We start from the raw sequence: 15,152 nt of genomic DNA, 5'->3' as shown, positions 1-15,152 counted from the left end.
CCAATGTGAATGGCTCAGCAGGTGTACATCTTCCATTTGCAAAGGGGGCTTGAGCCCCAAATCTCCATGCTTGTTGACACTTTGGCCTCTCTACTGATATAACAATGCTAATGAGTGCCAGTTGTAACAGAATGGTGTTCCATGATACAGAAGCTTGTTATTCATTAGGCAGTAGACGGAGGCCATCAGCCAATATTAACGTCAACCCCTTTTACCAAATTGAGCTAGATTCAAATGTGTGACCTAGAAGTGAAAGGCTGTATCCCATTACAACTGCTCAACAGCCAGTAACTCTTCCTTAAGTAATTTCTAAACTGAAAGTTTTCCAGCATTTCCCATGAGTCATCTGCTGATCTTTCAAAGTGACTCTTAGTTACATCAGGTGAAAAAATCTAAGAGCAATTTTTCACCTAGCGGATTTCTTTTGTAAACCCACTGTTTTGGCCCGCTGCTCAAAACAAGGAACAATAGCTAGGATGCAAGGTGTACTACTGTTTGAAATCAGCTACGAATGTACATAGAGGTTAAAAGGAAACCCAATGCGTGTCCTGCTAGAAAATAGGCCACTAATTCACTTGTGATAAATAAGAGAAACAGAAATGGATTTGAAACATTCGTTTCCCTTTATTTGCTCAGTGAGGCTGATGTGTACAGCACATTTTAAAAAAAAATCACAGGAATTTTCATACAATGAATTAAACCACCACAGTACATGTAGAATTGGCAGGTGGAAAATAGCCCAGCAAGGGCTAAACTAATAGTTCATTTTCCCTATTCAGCATAGTCCAACCAATAGCTTTACACTTTCACCTACTGTACAAATTTTACAGTAGCTCCATCAGATCAGTGGTTCACATTATTGAAAATGTCTGTCATATAGGTACAAATTTAGAATCATCACATTATATTACATGGCTATTCTAGGTCATTTATAGATCAGATCTTATACTACAGTGATTGAAGTTCTCATTACAGCCATCAAAAAGGACACATAATCATTACCTACTGTAAGCTTACATCTAACGAGATGAAAAGAAGGCTTTTTTCAGCTGACCCAACTATTATACCCTAGTAGCACAAACTTTTCTCTCCGTGCTGTTATCGGCAATGGCAACCCAACTGTTGTTCGGAGTTGTTTAACACAGATTGAGATTCCCACCGCCCCTCAATTTTAGACTCCTTCTGTTTGGATTCAGAACAATTTGTGTTATGTAGGAATTACATTGTTACATCTCTAGAAAAGACCATAGTTCCTAAGTACCAGTTCTGTTACCAGTATTGCAGATGTGGTACTTACCACAGCATGGAAGCAACGGTACAATCTTCATCTAAAAGACATACAGTTCTATACTGCAGTTTGCCTCCAGTGATGATGTGATACATGTGCTAATTTGAAATGTTCTCTTAAAAAAAATCCCTAACTTTACATTTTGATGGGCTAACCACAGTGTCTACAAAAGATACAAATAGCTTTATTCAGAGATCCTACTTCTACGTAAATTTCATATGTAATCTGTAAATCCACGGAGGAAAGCCATCTTCAAGAGAAGAATATTTGTCAGGCCAGTGAAAAAAAAATTGAGCTGTGGCATAATGTCTGTTTGGGGGGAAAAAAGAAGAAGAAGAATCATCATCAAAAAAGCGCACAATTTGTTCATCTCAGCAATCCAGGGCAAAAGAGAACGTATTTAAAATTTAATCACAGAAATTTAAAGGCAAAATAGGTAATGCATCTGGTCCTTGAACACATAATATGATATACTAAATATTGATTTCTAAAAAATAATTTATTGCTTTTAATATTCTTTTCTTTACAACAGAAGATACTCAAAATCCAGAAAGGAAAACTGTAAACTTTAGTTTGGCATTCACACAATCAAAGTTAAAATACCTGCATTTTAACCTACAGAGCAACGACAAGAATTATGCAGATTAACACTGAACCTGTGAAAAAGTTCTTTTTTTATTGCTATCTATCTACTTAGAAATAAGAAGCCAAAAAATCAAGCAAGCATCCAACAAGACAGACGTGGAATCTCTCAGAACACAATATGCTGGTGATAAAATGAATGCAGCTATCAAAATCAGCTGCATTGGCTTGGGGGTGAAATCGGTTTTCTAAGAGGCGGGTTGAGAAGGGAGATTAAATAGGTAGGTGTGCCATATCTTTAAAAGAAGTCATGAATGCCAAACAGTAATAGAATACCAATCTATAAACTTACAAGTGGACTCCAAACTTTACTGATTCAGTCTAGAAGCTCCAAGTTCAGATGAAATCCTGATATTCAGAATGGTAGTTTTTTTCCTGAAGTTTCTATTTAAGTTAGCAGAAGCAATTTCATCAACAATGTCATGGGCACATCTGAGGCCATGCTAGAGCACAGTAAAAAAAACACCGCTCCTGCAAAAGCTGAATTTTCCAAATGAAGCACTTATTCCAACCTGACAAGTGTCATGCATCCTAGGTACAACATTTCCACTGGCCTTTTCATTATTTTAGTCGTCTCATAATTTATAATAAATATGTTAATTGCAACTGATAAATAGGTCTCTTTAGTAAACAAAGGAACGAAGGATTGGTATTTATACAGGATGCATAACTGTAAAAAATATAGATAAATATCATCAAGCTCTGCCAATGAAAAGATTACTGGCTTCAAGAACAGTGCTTAGACACACATAATTATTGTAAAAATCATACCGTGCGTAGTACCTCAGCATTTTTTAAAATCACAAAAATTAAAACAAAACAGCATTTTAAAAAGATTTTTGACTTCTAGTTCCAAAACTACTGTTGATACATAAAATAAAAACATTTCTTAATGATTACCCATTTAAGAGATTTTACATAAAATTATGATATCTTCTAGAAAATTTTAGATGAGAAAATTTCATTCCGCTAACAAATTCAGTGTATAAAACTGCAAAAGAAAAACAAACTATGAGAAAAATGTGGAAAATATTGCAGAAGTGGTTAATACCTTTTAGGTTTGGATAGTTCTTGACAAAATTCTTAGATAAGGTCACCAAAGAAGGGACGAATGTGTGTAAAGCATTGATATTTTTGCACTCAACACACACGCACTCACACACACACACACACACACACTCTCACACACTTTTCTCTTTTTTGTTACAATCAAATATATATAAGCATAAGTTCAGCTTTCTAAATATGTTAGTGTACAATAATTGTTTCACCTCATATAATTACATTTGAATATTCTTGATTAAGAAAAATTTAGCAGTTTTTGAAAAGAAGGCTGCATTTACAGTGCATAGCTGTAACCAAAAAAGAACATTGGCATACAGTATGTACACAAAATAAAAATACTCCCATTTCATATTTGTAAATATTCAGCTACATTAGAGAATGTAGCAAATAAGCTATCTGTACACATCGCCCCCCCACCAGACAGTTATACCCTACTCTCGTTAGTAATACAACACCATGTCCGCTCATCAGAATAAAATTGCTGAACAAGCTGCACATTTGACCATTAACAAGGCTTTGAAAATTTCATTGTGGAAGATCAACAGTTTGGAAGTTTACATGGGTGTCAGAATTAAAAGATGAAACTTCAAAATGTTAGGGAAGGTTTAGCCTTTCGATTTCTCCTCCATCAGAAAAACAAAATAAAAGGACAGTCAGCTTCTAGGACCTGTGGTTTCTTCTGGACTGCCATATTATCATTGTGTTGTGGGAAAAAGCGCCTTTTTAAAGAAATGCAGTGTCTGATTCCCAGACATCAGCAACTGTAGTTATCAATCTGATTTTTGTTTTGTTAAAATGTGATATGTACACATTTTGAAGTTCTACATTTTAAGTGTAACTCTGTGGAACTGCTGCCATTTCAAGGGGTTTGCACTTGCACTCTCTATGAACATCAGAACCCCCCCCCACCGCCAATCACCCCAGGAAAGTAAAGCTGACACCCATGGAGATACATGTGCTTCCTGGATATCCATTTTGCCTCTTCACTCTTCAAGCAGCTGTGTTCATGTAAACCATGTTTTTGTACAGAGAGTGTAAAGTAGGAGAAATTCCTAAGTATGACTTCTAAATTGTCCATTATTGAAGGACATGATGTCCGTGAGGTATTCGCCATCCCTCCATTATCCTCAGCTGTGATGCATGTTACCTACGCAGGCTTCGTTGTGCCTCTTTAAGTAAACTATCAAAATCCATGGAGTCATATTTGCTCTTAGTGGAAGCAGGATCAAAATCATCTGAGTTTGAGTCTGAAACCAAGAGATGCAGAGATGAGCTAAGAGGTCTCGCAAATTTCATTGACACTTCCCTCCCCTCCGCTCCCACACATACAATAATACACCCTAATAAACCAGTTTGAATCACTAACATTATGGAAACAACAAGGCATCAATGAGCAAATTCACATGCACCGGAATTATGACATGGTGCTAGAACCAAGACTTTGGGTAATGGAGAAGCTTTGTGTAAGAAAGGGGCTTTCTAATAAAATCATAGCTTGAAGAAAGGCAGGTTAAAATCATGGATTAAAGGGCTCTGCAGAGAGGCAGTGGATAGAAAAATGAACTAGGACCCAGGAGCTCCGGGTTCTATTTCTGACTTGGCAACTGTCCTGCTGGGTGACAAGTCACTTCACCTTCCTGTATTTTTTTCTCTCCCACCCTTTGTTTATTTTGTGTATTTAGACTGTCAGCGCTTTAGGGCAGGGACTATTGCTTTGTACAGAACATAAGAACGGCCATACCAGGTCAGACCAAAGGTCCATCTAGCCCAGTGTCCTGTCTCCCATGGCCAATGACAGGTGTTACAGAGGGAATTAACATTACAGGGAAATCATTGAGTGATCCATCCCCTGTCATGCAGTCCCAGCATCTGGCAGCTAGAGACCCTCAGTTGGGGTCTCTAGATGCTACTGTAATACAAATGATAAATAATAATATGGTTCTCAGACTGATTTGATCAGTTTGATTCTTTGGGTCTGTAGATGTTTATGGTCTTCCCCCCAAGTACCCAGCTCTGAAGGCAGAGTGGAGGGCAGTGGCTGCTGGCCAGGCACCCAGCTCTGAAGGCAGGATTGGGCCAGCAGCAGCGCAGAAGTAAGAGTGGCAATGTGAAAAGTGATATTTGTCCATATCACTTTCTACAGCAGTCTTAGAAGTAAGGGTGCAGCAGTGCAGAGGTAAGGGAGGCAACGTGAAAAGTGATATTTGTCAATCATTTTTCACAGCAAACTTAGTGTGGAAGGAAAGCCTGAGGCCCACAGCCCCCAGGTGAGGGATTGAGTGGGGAAGGAAGGAGAGCCTGAGCCCAGGTGACAGGACTCTGCTGTCAGCCCCAGGTTGGCGGTACCCCTGCTGTCCCTTTTAACTCTGCCTCCTGGGTATGCCCAGCCCTTCTGCATGAGCCACCCAGAGCTGACAGCCAGAAGTCCTAAAAAGAACAAAAAAAGTACACAGCTCACACATATCTTGACACATTCCCACACCTCCCTTTGGAGGCCTGCCCCATAGTTTGAGAACTGCTAGTCTATACTATTATGTTCACCACTTTTCCAAGCCTCTGATACATTTTAGCCAACATTGAGGTATTGTCTGAAATGTCATAAACTTCTGAACATTATTGTCCTGGTAAAATATGTGTATCAACATTATATGTGAAGCTATAAGTTTCTACTATATGTCCTTGCTGTAACATGCTCCAAGTTTTAAAAAAAAGCAGGCCCAAGCCAGTTTTCCAGAGACAAAGAGACACTGACACCAGAGTCAGGTGTTAAAAAACTATCACCTGCTCAAGCAGCCATTCTCCAGCAACAGGAAGGTATAAAGAAGAAAGTTATAATTCATCATAGGGACAGTTCAGGCTTCTCTTCTTCATCTCTGCTCACGACATCAACGGCTTGCAAAGAACTGAACTAAGGGGGAAGGGTGCCAGGCTGAAAGGAGATCCACCCAGCGTACGGTGAGGCAAAACCTTTTGCTTTTAAGTTCTCTTAGCTTAAGTTAAGTACTAGCTTGCGATTTACACTTTTATTTTCTTTTGTAACCAATCCTGACTTTTATGCATCATCCCTTGTAATCACTTAAAATCTATTTTATGTAGTTAATAAATGTATTTTATTGTTTTATCTTAACAAGTGTGTTTGGATTAAAATGTATGGAAAACTCCATTTGGGATAACAAGACTGGTGCATTATCATTTTCCTTTGATGAAATGACAGACTTCCTAAGAGCTTGTACTATTCGGAAGAGAACTGAACAGTACAAGAAGCACATTTCTGGGGGAAAAAGGCTGGGACTAAGAATTTGCGGGTGTTACCCTGTATGTAATTCATGAGTGACTGCTCAGAGTGCTCATGTATTTAGCTGTGAGTGTATTTGCATGCTGAAGGCTGTGTGAGTGGATGTTCTGACAACAAAACAGTGTAAAAGGCACCCTAGACTAGAGAGTTAAGGATGACACAGCTGTTCAACGGTCCAGATTACAGTGATTAAACAAATATTAAGTTTGTGTTTTGGAAGTAACCAACCCCCTGTGCCCAAGACTGTGTAATCACTCAAACATGTGACTCTAGTCATGTGAATTCAGTGAGGCCACTCTCTTGTAGGAAAAGTTGTTCATGTAATAATATGTTTGCAGAAGTGGGAACATAGTACATTGATGAGGTTGCAGGCATTTCATTTCAGACACATCACTAATCCTGGTTCTTGTGTTTGTGCTACACTACATATATGATAGTCATTCTTAACACCTGAGGTTGAATCATGAGATGTGTTTGTGTTGAATACACAATACACGTTCTTTTGACTTTGAGATTAGGCCTCATCGTAGCAATACTAAAGTTCTGACCACTTCTAAGGGAGCTCCTAGTATTTTTGCTGCTGTTGTTCTTTAGATCAGATGTTCAACACACTGCTGATTAATTGCATCTGCCCTTGTATGGGCTCATGAAGTTAAAAGTTCACTCCATCATTTCCCTATGTCTGACACACAGCCTGTGAAATTCAGAGAGGGCAATCTGAAATGGAGAGAGGCACAGGCTGTCAGTAGTACAAAGCAAAGGTGTTCAGCTCAGAAATACTTTGAGGATCCCACTCAATATAGAAAGATCTTGAAGGGTCCACAAGCCAATGATGAATAATGTTCAAGAGGGTCCCCGTCAGGAAGCTTATTTTAAGCCCAGATGTATTGAGATACCAGATACACCCCTGGCTTCATCACTGCAGAAGATACGTCAAACCAAGTCAAGACTTCAATCTGTCTTTGCTGTTTTTATCAGCCAACATTTGAACAAATGACTTGCCACCTTTTATATTTTCATCATCAGTCCCATATCTCTTCAGCAGTCAGCTGCCTTTTCCCAGCTTTACACTATCTATTTAGCAAGTGAAGTGAATTATAGCATATTCATTGTGAACAATGCATATCACTTTTATCATTTACTCTGAGAAGACATCAACTGGTTAGAAAAAATATATTTGTATTCACTTCTTGCTTCACACAAAGCCAAGGGCAGCGCATACAAGATTTCATTAGCCCCATGTTACGGGGTTATGCAGAGATTTTAATGATTGTTGTCATTAATTCATAAAAACACAATAACCAATTAATGAAGGTACTGTAATAACATTTCCCTTGGTATTTTATTCAGAAAAGAATATCTGCTATACCCGCATTCTATTTAGACAGGTACTAGCTAAGGTTTAATATTTAGTGAATAATCTGCATTTTAAAAGGTCATTAAAATAGGACGTATGTATGATGTATGTATGCATGATAACATATTTAGAAGAGCCAGTTTTCGGGTGGATCTATATGGCCTCTGCATGTGCACACACAAACACCTGCACGCATACTGTAAAAATTCTAACACCTGCTGTCAAGGTTCCTCCCCCACTCTGAACGCTAGGGTACAGATGTGGGGACCTGCATGAAAAACCTCCTAAGCTTATCTTTACCAGCTTAGGTCAAAACTTCCCCAAGGTACAAAATATTCTACCCGTCGTCCTTGGATTGGCCGCTACCACCACCAAACTAATACTGGTTTCTGGGGAAGAGCTGTTTGGACGCGTCTTTCCCCCCAAAATACTTCCCAAAACCTTGCACCCCACTTCCTGGACAAGGTTTGGTAAAAAGCCTCACCAATTTCCCTAGGTGACTACAGACCCAGACCCTTGGATCTTAAGAACAATGAACAATCCTCCCAACACTTGCACCCCCCCTTTCCTGGGAAATGTTGGATAAAAAGCCTCACCAATTTGCACAGGTGACCACAGACCCAAACCCTTGGATCTGAGAACAGTGAAAAAGCATTCAGTTTCTTACAAGAAGACTTTTAATAAAAAATAGAAGTAAACAGAAATAAAGAAATCCCCCCTGTAAAATCAGGATGGTAGATATCTTACAGGGTAATTAGATTCAAAAACATAGAGAACCCCTCTAGGCAAAACCTTAAGTTACAAAAAAGATACACAGACAGAAATAGTTATTCTATTCAGCACAATTCTTTTCTCAGCCATTTAAAGAAATCATAATCTAACACATACCTAGCTAGATTACTTACTAAAAGTTCTAAGACTCCATTCCTGGTCTATCCCCGGCAGAAACCAGCATATAGACAGACCCACAGACCCTTTGTTTCTCTCCCTCCTCCCAGCTTTTGAAAGTATCTTGTCTCCTCATTGGTCATTTTGGTCAGGTGCCAGCGAGGTTACCTTTAGCTTCTTAACCCTTTACAGGTGAGAGGAGCTTTCCCCTGGCCAGGAGGGATTTCAAAGGGGTTTACCCTTCCCTTTATATTTATGACACCTGCACACACACTTCAAACAGTCTCGCCTGCAAGAAGCAGCACTAGATGAGCACCTCCTGCTCTCCTGGCCAAGGCCTGAGTCACAGTCTGAACAGGGGAGTAAGCTGAGGTCTTACACCCAGCATGCTCCAATATCATGAAGGGCCGTGACAATTTAGCCTTAAGTGCTTGCAATTAGGAGACAATCACTGGAACAGTGAACGCCAAGGGAGGGGGTAAATTCTCCATCAATTGGAGTCCTTAATTCAAGATTGGATGTCTTTGTAAAAGAGATGCTCTAGTTCCGTTACAAACTTGGGCTCAATGCAGGAATCATCGGTGAAATCTATGGCCTGTGTTATGGAAGGGGTCAGAGTGGATGATCATAATGATCCTTTCCGGCTTTAAAATATATGGGCATGTCTATGCCACAGTACAACACCCATAGCTGGCCTGGGTCAGCTGATTTGGGCTCGTGGGGCTTAGGCTGAGGGGCTATAATACTGCAGTATAGATGTTTGGGCTTGGGCTGCAGTCTGGGATTCCCTGGCTCCAGCACAAGCCCAAATGTCTACACTGCAATTTTGTAGCCCCATGAGCCCAAGTTAGCTGACATGGGCCAGCCATGGGTGTTTTATTACAGTGTAAACATAGCCTATGAGACTGTAGTCCTTGTCTCCAGCTGGTTCTACCTAACTAGCACCTAAACATATGAAAGGGCAAAAATCATGATGAAGTTTATTTTGGTGGGGACTCTACCATTACCTCTATTTATGGATCATATAAATACATCCGGTATCAGCACCAAGAAATTATTACATTACAGAGAATAATAATGCATGCAGAAAGTTTCCAGAGTACTGTCATTTTGCCAAGGCAATATTTTCACCAGAGGGTCCATTGATTTCCATACCGATATAGATAAATTGCAAATGAATGGTACATAAACTCTATGAAAGCCTGCCACTCAGCCATTAGACAAAGTTGTAGTTTTTAAACTTGTTTTCGCCAAACAAGCAGAAACCATTTGCCTTTTAAAAAAACAGTAACTTCAATACAATAGCTATGAACAAAAACCAAACTCTGGATAGCTCTGGATTATGTGTTTCATTTTGATCTCTATATCAAGTACTCACATTTCATGTACAGCAAAATACTTACCTAGGTCTGCATAGTTAGACTTGCAAAATTGCTTGCGTCCACAAAAGTACAACTCAAAGTCAGGTTCATTTGACCTGCGTAAAGTGTATCCATTTTCGAGAGCAGCAAATGCATCACAAGTGTAGCGGTAGGTGATGAAACCATAGCTGTCTCTGTAATTGAAAAATACAATTGGGAAGAAAAGTTAAAAAGCGTTAATGCACATCAATGTAACCCTTTCCTGAAAGCTGGAACATACTGGTGCTACTGTAGTGCAAATGTCAAAGCTACTGCATCCATTTTTCGGCATGATTGTCCTGTCATGCAGCTAAATACTTATTTCTGGGACAGGAAATCTCAACTAGCAACATTAATAAATAAGGCTGAAAGAAAATAAATAAGGTTTTGAACTCAGCATGTCATCTGTCACGGCACTTACACTGGTAACGCCCCTACCAGTGATCTTACTGTCATACTTTTTTTTTTATATAGGGCAGCTTCTAAACAAGAAATAGCCTTGAAAGTTCTTACCCATCATCCCGCAGATGTACTGTACACTCCTCAATTTCACCAAAAACTTCAAACCGGTCCCTTAGTTCTGTTCGGGTCGTATCAGCTCTGATTTTACCCACATACATCACACGACGTTCTTCCTGTGAAGAAGGGGAAAGGAAGAAGAGGGACTTTTTATGATAGGTGCAGTACAGATTACATATATTTACATATATAGGGGTGTGTTGGAGCTGCATAATGATGGTAGTATAGTTAGAAGTGGGAAAGACCTACTAGATCCATCTCCCTGCTAACAATAATATTGTTCTGAGGAAGGACATAGTAGATATTTAAATGGTATTATTACACGTGACAGACAGTGTGGTCCAGGGATAGTGCCCCAAATTAGGAGTCAGGAGACCGGGGTGCTTCTGTTACTGTCTAGGCCACTCTCCTGTTATGTGACATTGAACATCTCGCTATGCCTCTGGCTCCACTCCAGTCCTCTGTCTGTTTGTCCATTTAGACTGTAAGCTCTTTAGGGCAGGGACTGTCTCTTAGTATATGTCTATATAACACCAAGCACAATGGGGACCCAATCTCAGTTGGGGGCAAATGTAATAAAAATAATAAATAACAAACGTAGCAATAATAAAAATACATTCTAGATACGTACACAGCAGACCTAACTAAGGGATAATCAGTATTGCCGCCATAATCTAGTTTTTAGTGATTTATAACCTCAAAATGAAGGAAGACCTGTTTTCAGCCTGAGACTAGAGACAATTTCTAATAATTACATGAGTGGTTTCTTTGAGGAAGCAAAATAACACATTTCTTGTAGCTACAGTTACATTTTTGGTTTATTAGCAAAAATGTTGAAACATTCTTATTCAATTGTGCAATTTTGCAGGCACTAATGCTGACTGGTACTTGTGCTTTGGTACTTGGAACAAAGGTACTTTTCATATAGTCCAAACTCCAGACATAGGTCCCTCTCATATCCCCCAGAGCTAAAATCCATGACAGAGTGACCGAACCTAGGAAACTCTGGGAGTTTCACTTGATGGATTTTCTGACTAATGCTTCACTCAGGACAGAGGGAATTAACGAGTTGCAGATGATGACAGGTGGAAAGAGATTGCCAAGGTCCCCAGATCCCCAGGGCAAAGACGCACTAGGCTCACAGCTTCTCCCAGGCAGCACAGTTCTTTGAAGACCTCCCCTAGTGTCTAGGAGCCCTACTCGTGGACCAGGACCCCACTGTGCCAGGTGCTGTCCAAACACAGAAAAGATGGTCCCTACTCCACAAAGCTTACCAGCTAAGTATAAGACAAGATATAACAGATGGTTATCGATAGGCAGATGGGAGACAGTATTAGTCAGCAAGATAGGTCATGGTCTCTCCACATCACTAGCCTCACCATTGTCAAGTTTTGGCTCTTCCCACCCACATGTATGTCCAATATCCTGTCTCAGAGCCAACTCTCTGCTACAGATTGGCACAGCTCTACTGGTCAATGGAACACCACCAATTTACATGAGTAGAGAATTTGACAGCAATGCAGCACAAAGAAATTAAGAGAAGCATTAACTTGCTCATAGATAACCAGGGGATTATGAGGGGGACGCTCTATGAACAGCAGCTGCTTCTTGGTCCTATCCTCAACCTCTGACTCCAGGATGTCCAACCCAGATCCATGATCATGCAGAAGGTGGAGGAGTGAACAGAGGGTTTTCTGTTAACTACAAGGGATTTGAGGAGCGTGGAGCAGAGGTCAGCACCCCAACCTCCTTCTGCTCCTCCCTGCTTGCTTTCAGTATGGTTGGGCATGAGGAAGCACAGACCCCCGCCCACCCCAGACTTTAAAAACAGTAAAGACTGCATATGCACAATCATTACTTTCCAGACTGTCTTACCAAATCGAGGATGTAAACGCACTGAAACACTTGATAAGAAACAATTCCACTGACACTAGGTATTGAACCTAAATGACTGGCCAGATGGCGTATAACATAACATAGCAAACCGACTCATGCACGTCATCTGAGATACTACATTTCGACTGAAAAAACATAACGTATCACACACGGATGCTGAGATTGTTATATAACAGTGTGATGGAAAGAACTGTTGCACACACTTCCATGTGACTGAGTGAGGCCCTGTGTGCACTGGTTTTGTTTTTGGGGTGGGTTTTTTTTCCCCTTTTATCTTTAAGATAATTGTAAAAAACCAAAACTGAACAATTAAAAAAAATCTTGCTAATGTATCAGTAAAGGAATAAGTTCAACCTACAAAATTAAGGAAATTCAAATGTAAAGCTGAAATGTACCATATGCCCTTCAATATGTAGGCACAACAAGATGTTCTCATTAACTGTTTGTTTAAAGGGGGTGCCATGGTGTCTAAGTATTAGAGAGAATAGGGCTCATTTCAGCACTGACATTGGCTTGGCTGGCTTTTGTTGATATAATTGTGATTGTAAAGAGATTATTTGTAATCTCCTCTCATAACAACACACACCTTTAATAACAAGAGCTACACAAGCGTAACAAGATTACAACATACTCCTTTTGTTTTATAAAAAGTAACACGTACAGGTCTGTATGTACACATTAAATATGCCCTTTATTGCACTTGATGATGTATGAATAGGGACACTGGAAAATTACAGAGGAAAGTTTTTTGTCTCAAATTTAATGTGGGCAGAGAGAAATGTGCAGAAAACTCTGGAAAGCACTGTTGAGCTTTTCACCGCAGTCTGCAGATCATTTACCTTGCATCACAAATTCTGAGTATGGTTCAGTGATTTGCCACGTAAATGAAGAAATGCCCTGCCAACCCCCTCTGGCCCAACATGCCTGGTCCTCCTTTGGGCTTAATTTAAGATCGTCTTCCTGCTTTTTATCCTGTCCTCAGAAGCAGTAGCCTACTGACAGTGAGGGTAGAAAAACTTGTAGATCTATAAATAAAATTTATGGTTTCAAATTTTAAAAGCTAGCGAGGCCAGCATTCCTAGTGTGACCAAGCTTTCCTTACTGCAGTCAGAGTGAGACCAGGTTTGCCATCTGCATGTCCAGTTTGGCCAGGCCTGCCATCCTATGCTAAGCTTTCTCTTGCCTCCTAAACACTCTCCCCCACAAACTTTCTCCCTTCCACGTGAACTCTCTTCCTCATGCCCAACTGTCAGCTTTGCGAGGAACAATGCTTTTTCCATGCCAGACTCTTCCACCCACTGTCTCCTGGGCTGCCGCTGAGTGACTTCTGGGCGCTGCGTTTACCAAAGGCAGTAGTGCTAGAGGAAGCCATGCTCAGCCATGTCTCTCCCCGCTGCTTCTCCTTCCCCTTTGTGCACTGCTGGCGTGCTTGCAGCAGTGTACTGGGAAAGGCTCATACAATGCTGCTCACCACATCCTTCCAAGATGGTCCATGTTTGCCCTGGATTAACAAAACACTGGTCCACCCTTTTTGAGGGTGTGGCCTGCATGCAGTTCTCTGAAACCCACATAATGCTACATTAGCCAGTGTATATAAAGCTGTTACACAAACTCAGGCAGGACCATGGGAGACCAAAGGGTAAGTCTGAACTCTTTTCACCATTTCCTGGGAACTTTCCGAAGGATTTGCTGTTTCCCCAAGAGTGAGTGGAAAGTAGCTTACAACCCTATCACTACCTTGCCCTCCATGGTGAGTGATCTGCAAGTCAGTTTTAGCACAAGATAATAAAGGAGCTCCTTCTTATATGTGCAGGCAAAGCCCCCATTTGAAAGTGCAATGGGAATGGTTAGATTGAGAAATTAAAAAGAAAAAAAAAGTTTGGAAAAGCTCAACCTTCTTCCAACCCAAGCAGGGTCATGAGGGAGACCTGCTTTGGAAAGTGAATCAGCAAATAAATGCTGCTGTAGGGAAACAAGTGTGGCAAAAAGGAGAGCACGAAGACTTGAAAAGAAAGAGTGTCCTGAGTGGTTTTTGATTTCCATGTTTGCAACGGTCCAACCATGCACTTAGGTGAACGGTAGGAGAGTGGCCAAAAAAGGGTGATTGTTGATAGCATGTGGACCCAGTAAAACTCATGACATATGTACCTTGATCTGGGTTTGTACAATGAGGTAGAGCCACTTGGTGCTACTGCAGTAATAATAGTCATTATCAGGAGGAGGGGCAACAGAAAATCATGGAGACAAAGAAACCATGAACTTCTTTTCACTGGGGATTTACTCAGTTTTAGGCAGTGTTTGATGTGTTTTAAAGAAGTCAGATATTCATTTATAAAAAGCTCTGTCTCTTGCCTTCATGTTGCAAAGCAATGTATTTGATCTAAAATGATGCTTTCCTTTGTACTCTCCCTGTGTATAAGTTCTCTGGGACAGGGGCTCTCCTGAGATTTGTGTCCTGTCCATTGTCAGCACTTAAGAAATGAGAAGTAAAGATGTTAAGAGTAATTTTCTTGTTTCGTCTTTCAAAGGGGCATTGTGTTATCATCCCAATTCCTTGCCCGCAGATTGCGCAGGTTGCAAACGAGGGGAGACTGAGAAGTCTACAGAAAATTAGCATAGCAGCGCCAGCACAGATTTATAAATGCTAGGTTGCTAATCACATGGTTTAACCTTTCGGTTCTAAGGCAGCGCTTTAGTGGTGTGTCAAGAGCTGCTGAAACATCAAAGGGTTTCAGTGCTTCTGGAATGGTAATGATCTGAAGGCTGGCTCTGTGTTCCATCACACCTGTAGCTCTATAGCCT

The 15,152-nt window shown here is 40.5% G+C and overlaps 1 protein-coding gene across 2 annotated transcripts in view; it reads right to left on the bottom strand.

The window, feature by feature from the left end:
* Positions 1–622: 622 nt before the first annotated feature.
* PPARGC1A (PPARG coactivator 1 alpha) overlaps positions 623–15,152 on the bottom strand; it is a 491,326-nt gene continuing 476,796 nt past the window's right edge. For both annotated transcript variants that reach the window (XM_073342370.1, XM_073342371.1), the window contains exons 11-13: positions 10,449–10,570; positions 9,939–10,090; positions 623–4,242 (exon numbers count right to left, since the gene is read on the bottom strand). In XM_073342370.1, coding sequence (XP_073198471.1) covers positions 4,139–4,242; positions 9,939–10,090; positions 10,449–10,570 — 378 coding nt within the window. In that variant the 3' untranslated portion in view covers positions 623–4,138. The remainder of the gene's footprint in view (positions 4,243–9,938; positions 10,091–10,448; positions 10,571–15,152) is intronic.

This window comes from Lepidochelys kempii, chromosome 4 (genome assembly GCF_965140265.1).
Source record: "Lepidochelys kempii isolate rLepKem1 chromosome 4, rLepKem1.hap2, whole genome shotgun sequence".
Classification (NCBI taxonomy): Eukaryota; Metazoa; Chordata; order Testudines; family Cheloniidae; genus Lepidochelys; species Lepidochelys kempii.
This window is presented reverse-complemented; position numbering and strand designations above follow the sequence as displayed.